At 70.3% G+C, this 9,079-nt stretch overlaps 1 protein-coding gene across 7 annotated transcripts; it reads right to left on the bottom strand.

The window, feature by feature from the left end:
• Positions 1–57: 57 nt before the first annotated feature.
• On the bottom strand, positions 58–8,731 carry PPP1R1B (protein phosphatase 1 regulatory inhibitor subunit 1B). 7 transcript variants are annotated; one of them, XM_075116751.1, is made up of 10 exons: positions 8,702–8,724; positions 5,559–5,672; positions 4,279–4,463; positions 3,039–3,099; positions 2,524–2,599; positions 1,935–2,010; positions 1,623–1,751; positions 981–1,052; positions 621–770; positions 59–533 (listed from the first exon to the last, which is right to left on the bottom strand). In XM_075116751.1, the coding sequence occupies exons 2-10, from the start codon at positions 5,636–5,638 to the stop codon at positions 445–447; spliced, it is 918 nt and encodes a 305-aa protein (XP_074972852.1). In that variant the 5' UTR covers positions 5,639–5,672; positions 8,702–8,724; the 3' UTR covers positions 59–444. The 7 variants fall into 7 exon arrangements, with proteins under 7 accessions (XP_074972849.1, XP_074972852.1, XP_074972853.1 ...); XM_075116748.1 differs by lacking the exon at positions 8,702–8,724 and having other exon boundaries at positions 58–533; positions 4,279–5,441; positions 5,559–5,647; XM_075116752.1 differs by lacking the exon at positions 5,559–5,672 and having other exon boundaries at positions 8,702–8,731.
• Between the last annotated feature and the right edge of the window lie 348 nt (positions 8,732–9,079).

Genomic DNA, 9,079 nt, shown 5'->3' with positions numbered 1-9,079 from the left:
CCCCCACCCCTGGTCCGCTCCCCCCCCCCCCAAAGCAAGCTCCAGCCTCTCTGTACAGCCGTTTATTGCGGGCGGGGGGCTCTGCTCGATGGGGGGCGTTGGGGGCGGGGGGCAGGAGCCGGGGGGGTGCAGGAGCCGGGGGGGGCCCAGACCCCCCCAGCACCCGGGGGTCCCGGCCCCAGCTCCTGCCCCGGCAGCCGGGGGGACACGAGGCCTCGCCGGCCGCTGCCGTGGGGCTCCCCGGGGACGGGACCCCCGGAGCGGGACGGAGGCGGCCATGGCGTGCGGGGGGCTCCGGCACGGCACGGCACGGCACACGAAGCGCAGGCAGGGCAGGCAGCGGGCGAGGGGTCAGCCGGGGCTGGGCGGGGGGCGATGCTGGCGAAGCTGCTGCGGCCGGGGGGGGGCAACCGGGGGTGGCCGGTGCCCGGTGCCCGGTGCCGGCTAACTGGTGCCCAGCGGGAAGGTGGGCGAGTGGCGCTCGGTGCTGATGGGGCGCGAGGGCACCTCTGCGAAGCCGATGTGTCGCCGCTCTGGGGACGGAAAGGTGGCGGGGTCAGGCCCGGGACCCACCGGCACCGGAGCCACGAGGGACAGCGGGGGGACAACACCCCACGTACCCCCGGTGCCACCATCCTCCTGCTCCCGTCCCGCCTCCTCCTCGTCACCCTCGGCTCCCTCAGGGTCCTCGGGGATCTCCGACACCGTCAGCGACTTCAGGTCCTCCCCGCGCTCCTCTATGCCGCCGGCGAAGGACACCTTCTGCCCGCCTGCGGGCAACGAGGCGGGTGGCCCCCAGGGCCCCCCCGGCTCCGGGGGTCACCCTGCTGCAGTGCTGGGGGGGGGACAGGTCCCCGAGCCCCGGCACCCACCCAGCATCCCCAGGTGAGGGGGCCGCAGCGGGTGGGTGGGCAGCCCTGTCCCCCCAGCGTCCCCGTCCCATCGCCATCCCCGTCCCCATGGCGGCCCCATCCCGTTACCTTTCCGCTTGTGCGCCTTGGGGCCGGCGGGGAAGTAGCTCCGCTCGGCTCTGGCCTGGCTCCCCAGGGCTTCTCAGGTGGGTGATGATGAGCCGGAGGCAGAGGAAGGCACGTGCAGCACCGGGGCACCGCCGGAGCCCGCAACCGACACGTCAGCCGAGCAGCCAGGGGTCCGGTTGGCATCAGCACGGACCCAGTGGGGGACGGAGACACAGCCCGGCAGGGGGATGTGGTGGCCCCCGCTTAGCCCACGACGAGTGGGCAGCCGGTCCAGGCAGCACCAGGAGTGGCCAGCCTGTGTCCCCCCACAGGGCACCCACCCTGTCCCCAAGGGCTGTGAGGGATGGTGGCACCCATCCCCACACCCCTGGACTCTGGCAGCCCCATCCCCACATCCCCACAGTTCTGGCAGCCTCGTCCCCGTGTCCCCTGGGCTCCAGCAGCCTCGTCCCCATGTCCCCACATCCCACAGGCTGCAGCAATCCTGTCCCCATGTCCCTGGGCGCCGGCAGCCCCATCCCCACGTCCCTGCATCTCTGGGGCTCCAACATCCCCGTCCCCACGTCCCCCAGATTCCAGCAGCCCCATCCTTGTGTCCCCCAGGGTCCAGCATCCCCGTCCCCCATCCCGTGTCCCCCTCACCAGGCTCCAGGGCGCTGTCGGGGTCACAGGCGTGGGCCAGCTCATGCTCCCCGTCATCACCCTCCCCGTCGGAGCTGTCACCCCCGGCCAGGCCACTCTCCAGGTGGGACTGCACGATGCGCTGCACCGCTGGGGAGGCATCAGTGTGAGGACCCTGCTCCGGGCACCAGGAGCACTGGGAGCACTGGGGTTTCCCCACAGAGCCATGCAGCACCAGGAGAGGTGTGGGGTGCCAGCATGCCTGGGTGCCCCCAGCCCACCCCGCACAGCCCCGTGCCTCAGTTTCCCCATTCAGATGGCACCAGCCGGTACCTTTGAGCGAGGGCGGTGTGTAGGCACACGGGTTGGTCCTCTTTGGTTTAAGCAGGCAGCCCTCACCGGAGGAGCGCTGCGGGAAGGAGCGGTGTCGGCGACGGGGTCCTGGCATCCCCCCCATGCCAGGGGTCACCGTGGCCCCAGGGGAGCCAGGCACCCCTTGGGGAGCTGGGTGCTGTGACAGGGGCCTCACAATGGGGACCCGGGATGAGGATGCTGCGATGGGGGTCCTGCAATGGCGTCCCCCCCCTCCTCGCCCCAGGACAAGGGCCCCACAACGGGGATCCCATGTTGGGGACACCACCGCGGGGATCTCACGCTGGGGACCTTGGGGTGGTGTCCCCGTGATGGTCACAAGGCATTTTGCACCACGGCCAAACCCCACAGCCTGGCTCGGCTCCGCGTCCCCGTCCCCGTCCCCGCAGTGCCGGCGCCGTGTGTTGGTGCCGGGCAGGGAACCGATAAGCGCTGGGGCCAGGCTGGGACAGGGCAGCAGGCACCTGGGCTGCACCCCGATAACCCCCCTGGTGCCCAGGGAGCCGCGGGATGGGCAAGGGGCTCCCCGGGGGTCCCGGCGCCCACTCACCTGGTAGGGCAGGGACTCGTCCTCTGGGTCGGCAGCGCCGGGGAGAGAGGGGTGAGCGGGACAGGGCTGCCGGCACCTAATGGAGCTGGGCAGGTCCCTGCCCACCCCCGGACCCCCGCTCCAGGGGGGTTACCCTGCCCGCCAGGGACCTGCCACCGTGTCCTGTCCCACCACCATGTCCCCGTCCCTGCCACCCCATTCCATGTGTAACAACCCATCCCGTCCCTGCCACCACGTCCCCTCCCTGGTAGCCCATACCACCAGTGACACCGCAACCCATCCCACCACCATGTCCCCTCCCTGCCACCACGTCCCATCCCGGACATCCCATACCGTGCATGACACCACGTCCCATCCCTGCCATGATGTCCCATCCCTGCCACCCCATCCTATCGCTGACACCACGTCTCATCCCTGCCACCACCTCCTGTCCCCAGACCAGACGTCCCCTGCCACCACGTCCATCCCTGCCCCGTGTCCCATCGCTGGCCGGCATCAGTCCCTGCCCCACTCACCTGGGGAGGAATGTTCGGAGAGCTGGAAGAGCATGGCCGGCGTGGGCCTCCGCCGGCGGATCTGGGGCACAGCGGGGTGTCACCGCTCGGGGATGCCCGGGGTCCCCTGTCCCCTGCCCTGCGCCCCAGGACTGAGGCCCCATGCACATGCCTGCATGCGTGTGAGCGTGTGCCTGTGTGTGAGCATGGGTGCGGGCAGGGTCCGTGCGGGGCCACGCACCCACTCAGCACAGGGGGGAGCACCCAGCCCAGGGCCGCTGGCAGGGAGCAGGGGATGGGGGCACCCAGCTCTGGCTGGGGCAGGGGTCCCCAGTGTAGGGTCCCCCCTGAGGCAGCACCACTGAAGGTTGCAGTGCCCCACAGAGGGGCCCCATCCGAGGGTCCCCACAATGTCCCTGGTTCCTCCCAACCCCACGAGAGCCCCAGCTCCTGCCCGTCCCCTCTGTGGGGACTCTGGGTCCAGTGTGTGCTGGGGACGTCCCCTCAGGCTGGGCACCGTCCCCCAGTGTGTCCTGTCCCCTCCATCCCATCCCTTCCCTCCCGTCCCATCCCTGTCCCCATCCTGACCCCTCTGTCCCGTCCCTTCCCTTCTCTCCCGTCCCATCCCTGTCCCCATCCTGACCCCTCTGTCCCGTCCCTTCCCTTCCCTCCCGTCCCATTCCTGTCCCAGCCCTCGTCCCTGTGTGCGCCCTGTCCCCCTGCACAACTCTCCCTCCGCACAGGACCACAGCTCACACAGGGACCTTGCAGTTCCCTCATCCTGTCACCAGCTCTCCCCCGTCCCATCCTGTCCCCACATCCAGTCCCTGTCCCTCCCATCCCATCCCTCCTGTCCCCTCTGTCCCCTTCAATCCCCCTTGTCCTACTCTCCCTGTCCCATCCCATCCCTCCCATCCTCTGTCTCTGTCCTGTGCCCACTGTCCCCCGTCCTGTCCCCTCCCATCCACTTTGTCCCATCCCTCGGGTCCCCTCCTGTCCCAAGCCCTGTCCCCTCCGATCCCCCTTGTCCTCCTTCTCCCAGTCCCATCCCATCCCTCCTGTCCCACTCCGTCCCCATCCCGTCCCGTCTGTCCCCGTCCCTCCCACGAAACCCAGCTCACAGCAGCACCTTGGGACTCTCCATCCCCCCCATCCCTCCGGGTCACGCCGGGGGTCCCTCGTCGCCCCTCGTCGCGCTGCCGGTGACCTCGGGGCAACGAGGGACCCCCGGCGTGACCCCCATCCCGATGTCCACCCTCACCATCTCGACGGCGCGGGGGTCCAGCTGGCTGGGGGGTGCCGGCACCGAGAACTGGATCTTCTTGCGGTCCTTGGGGTCCATGGCCTCGACCACGCGTCACCGGCAACGCCGCTGCCGAGGCGGGGGGTCTCTGCCGCCGGTGCCGAGCAGAGTTCGGTAGCACCCGGGGCTCGGTACGGCGAGGACTGAGAGCAGCGGGAGGTGGGGAAGGCAGAGCCGGTGAGGAGGAGGAGGAGGAGGAGGAAGGAGAGGGAGGGAGGACACGTCTCCTACAAGGCACTGAATTATTCATCCCCCCGGGTAGGGGGGCTGAGGTCGAGGTAATGAGCCCTTGGGGAGCCCCTGAGGGGTTTCAGCCAACGCGTGAGGGGCCCTTAACCCCTTCCCTGCCAGGGGCGTGGCCCCCAACTGCAGTGGCCAGGTGGGACGGGACGGGACAGGCATGGGAACGGGTGCCTCCACGTGATTCCACGTCCCTTGTGCCTCAGTTTCCCCACAAAGCCACAGGCAGGGCAGGCAGGGGGCAGGGGCACTGTCCCCCTCGGAGGGGCAGCAGGAAAATCCCTCCCAGCTGCTCTGTGCCCGACAGGCACCCCACTCCCACTCCACAGGACAGGGACACTGCTCCTTTAGGGGTGGGATCCCTGGCGGGATATGGCCAGGGGACACCTGCAGGGACACGGGACCCCCAAAACGTCCCATCACCTTTGTGCTGGGGGCTCCCCCACCGCCGCCAGCCGCAGCCCCGGGGACATGGGGGTGGGCTGGAGGCAGGGGACTGTCCCGCCCCCCCCCCGGGGCTGTGCCCGGCTGCCCCGGCTCTGCCCCAGCTTTCAGTGTTTTTTCTGGTGGAAAATTCCACCAACCCCAAAGTTTCCTCCTGGGGAATAAGGGGATCGTCCCCCCCCCGCCACAGCCTCCAGCACCTCTCAGCACCGGTGCTCGGCGCTGCACATGCCGGGCTCTGCCACAGCCCTGCCAGGAGGGACCTGGGCATCGGGGGCACCTCTCCCAGCCCCTCTGCGGGGGGACATTTGGGGGGTCCCCATGCAGGGGGACAATGGGGTCACCGGCAGCCGGATGGGTGGCACCCATCCTCCTGCGGGGCGTCCTGGCCAGGGGCTGGGGCGGTGTCGGTGGCGTTGGGGCTGAGGAAGCTGCCTCTGAGGAGGAACGAGGAAGGGGGAGCTGGGAGCTGGCTCCAGCCCCCGGATCTGCCGGTGCTCCAAAGGCTGCAGGTGGCCGTGGGCCAGCAGCCGTCGCTCCAGCAAAATATTTACCCGAGTGGCACCGTGCCATGGACCAGCCTCCCGCCCGCCCGGCCCTGCGCGGCAAAGCGCGGCAAAGCCCGGCTCTGCATGGCAAAGCCTGGCTCTGCATGGCGAAGTCCGGCTCTGCATGGGAAAATATGGCAAAGCTTGGCTCTGCACGGCAAAAAATGGCAAAGCTCGGCTTAGCATAGCAAAGCCGGGCTCTGCTCAGCCAAGCTTGGCTCTGTGGTACAGGGCAGCCCCACGTGGCAGTGCCCAGCCCCACAGAGGGGACTGCGAGGCCAAGCCGGGGGGACAGGGTGCGGGGTCCCGTGGTCACCCTGTGCCCATGCTGCCCCACGTTGGGGGTCCCCGTGCCAGGCTCTGAGCGTTGTCCCTGTCCCCATCCCGGCGTGGGACCCGAGTTGTTATGGCAACAGGTTCCCGGGCTCCTTCCCGCTGCCGTTCCTGTTCCTCCCACCCGCGAAGGCGCCGTGTGAGGGGGTGGCCAGGCCCCCTCCCCTCTCTGCGCTGCCGCAGCGGCAGCACCCGCAGCCCCCCGGGATCGGCACACGCCGCCCGCGCCCGCACCCACGCAGCCTGCGCCCACGGGTGGCACTCGCAGCTCGGTGCAAGGGGGGTACCGCACCGGGCCCAGCACTGTGCTGGGGAGGGGATGCGGTGCCTGAGACCCCCCAGTGCCACGTGGCTCTGGGCATGTGTGCCCCACATGGTCCCGCTCCTCGCCGGGTCGGCCCCATCGTGGCACCGTGGGGACCAAGGCTGCTCAGCGGTTTGCAGGGGCAAAGCTTGTGCCACACCGTGCCATGCCGTGCCCGTCCCTGTGCCATGCGGCGGGAGCTGCAGCTCCACGCAGCAGCGAATCCTCCTGCAGAGAGAGTAAAAATAGCAGCAGGTTCGGAGAAGCGGCGCTCGTCGCCTCGCCCCCCACCAGCGGGCACCGGCGAGGAGCCAGAGCCATCGCCCGCCGGCGGAGCGACGACGGGGCCGCAGGGCCGGCCATGGCAGGGACGCGGTGTCAGAGGGGCAGGGTGCCATGGGGCTGGGGCGGCAGGGTGCTTATGGGGCTGGGGTGTCGATGCGGATGGGGCAGCACAGGGGGATGGGGGCTGCGGGGATGGGGCGTCGCGGGGATGGGGAAGCACTGGGGTAGGGCATGGTGGGGATGGGGCACAGCGGCGATGGGACACAGTGGGGATGGGATGCAGTGGGGACAGGACACCGTGGGGACGGGGCACCATGAGGATGAGGCACCATGAGGATGGAGCATTGTGGGGACAGGGTACGCTGGGGACGGAGCGTGGTGGTGACGGGGTGCACCAGGGATGGGGCACCGTGGGGTGGGAGCAGCGTGGGGACAGGAGGACGCAGGGGATGGAGTAGCGTGGGGACAGGGTGCCCTGGGGACAGGGCATCGTGGGGACAGGAGGACACCAGTCCAAAAGGTGAGTGCCGGGGGGCGGGGCCTGTGCGGTGGGTGGGTGTGGCCGTGGGTGGGCGTGGCTCGAGGGGGTGGGGTCGGTGGGTGCCGGTGCCCCCCCAGTGCCCCTCACCCTGGGCATCCCCCTCCGGACGCCTGAGTCCCCTGCCCGGCCCTGCGGGAGGGGCTGCCGAGGAGGGGGGGGTGTCACTCTGGGGTCCCCCCCCAGCTCCCCCCGTGCTGTGCACCCCAAGTCTCCCCCGCACCCCAGGACCCACCCTGGGTGCAGCCCCCCCGGGCACAGGGACCCTCGCCACCCCCTCGGCTCAGCCCCCACCCACCCCCCCCCCGAGCTGCAGCGGGGGCGGCCGGTGCTCCCCCGGGCGCAGAGGAGGTGCCGGGAGTGGGAACACGCGTGGGAGCACGCGTGAGAACCGAGGGGGCGGCGGGCGGGGGGGGGCCCCCCCGCGGGGCCTTAACCCCTTCCCTGCTGGGAGCCCCCCCACTGACAGCGCTGCAGAGGGGAAGTGGGACCTGGGGGGCGGCCCCCTCCCCAGATGGGGCTGCATGGGGGGGCCTGGGAACCTGGTCACCCCCCCGCTGCCAATGTAGCCACTGGGGGAGGGGGGCACCCCCTCTGTGCGATGGGGAAACTGAGGCACTGAGCAGCGCTGGCGGGACTGGGGGCGCTGCAACCCCATAACCCCACCGTGACGTGGGGAGGGGGCTACAACCCTCTATCCCTGGAAAGATGTGGTGGATCCAACCCTGGTGCGAGGGGGGGACACGTCCCAGTATCCCCAGTGGGACGGGGAGGGTGACCACACACCCCGGCAGGATGAGGAGGGGTCCCATCCCTGCACCCCAGCAGGGTGGGCAGGGGGCTGTGTCCCCACGGCCCCCTGGGCTAGGCGTGGCCCCGGTGGCCTCGCCAGCCCGGTTGTGCCCGTCGGCGCTGCGGCACGCTGCCGGCAGATGTCATCCCCGGCGCGGCTGGCATGGTGGTGCCCAACGCTGGCATGGCGGTGCCCAGTGCTGGCATGGCCAGGCTGGCATGGCCACCCCGGTGCTGGCACAGCCGCACGGCGTGCGCAGGCCTGGGCACCGGCTCAAGGGCTTTGGCACGGCGTGGCCGGAGCGGAGCCGCGGCTGGAGCCGTCCCGGTTGGCAGCCGCCAGCCCCGGCCAAGCCTCGTACCTGCGCCCGCACCCCGGGGTGCTCCCGGCCAGGCTGGGACCAGGGGCTGGGGGCACTGGGGGGTCTTGGGACAACACCCCTGGGGTGGGCATCCCACCCAGCACCCCGAGGGTACGCACCCACCGGGCAGGGGGATGCGCTGGACTTCGGGGGGTCTGTGCACATGGAGCCCGGTGTTGGGGTCTGCCTCCACCGGGAGGGTCTGAACGGTTAAAACCTTGTGGCGGGGATATGGGGAGGTGCAAGTCAGGGGGTCCTGAGGAGGGAGGGGGGGTGCAGGGGTGAGAGGCAACCCGTGGGGTCTCCCCTCGCAGGGGGATGTCAGTGGTGGCCATGCCTCAGTTTCCCCACCTGTAGCACGCGCCCTCCGCGGCCCGAGCCCCCAGCCGCCGCCTCCCCTGAGAAGTTGTGACCCCAGGGGACCATCCCTGTGCCCCTGAGATGCCCTGCCGGGGGGGCTGCCAGCCCCGCTCCCCCCACCCTCTCCCTATTAATGAGACCCTCCCAGGGAGGGGGCCCGGCCGCCAGCACAGACCAGTTTGCTGCCTCCATTCCCAGAAGAAAGAATAAAGTTAAAACATCTGTTAATTTATAAACCAATTTAACCATGACTGGTTAATAAATAGCTACCAGCTGCCAACCCCCCACCCTCTGCCTGGGCGAGGGGCGAACAGGGAGCCGGGGATGTGCAGCCGGCCAGGCTCGCCCGCTCTCCCCTCGGCCCCCCAGTGTCATTGTCACTTGTCCCAGTGGGGGTGTCACCGGGGTCCCCGGGGGATGCAGCTGCCCTCAGGGCAGGATTTGCCAGGGAGAGCCTGGTGCCCACGGGGAGGGGGGCACAGCCACAGCGCCCGGGGGTCTGGGCGAGGGGAGTCAGGTGCAAATCCAGAAGGGAGGGACATATGGATGAGCG

The sequence above is a fragment of the Phalacrocorax aristotelis genome, chromosome 23 (genome assembly GCF_949628215.1).
Source record: "Phalacrocorax aristotelis chromosome 23, bGulAri2.1, whole genome shotgun sequence".
Lineage (NCBI taxonomy): Eukaryota > Metazoa > Chordata > Aves > Suliformes > Phalacrocoracidae > Phalacrocorax > Phalacrocorax aristotelis.
Note: the sequence above shows the minus strand (reverse complement) of the source record. Positions and strands in the feature narration are given on the sequence as shown.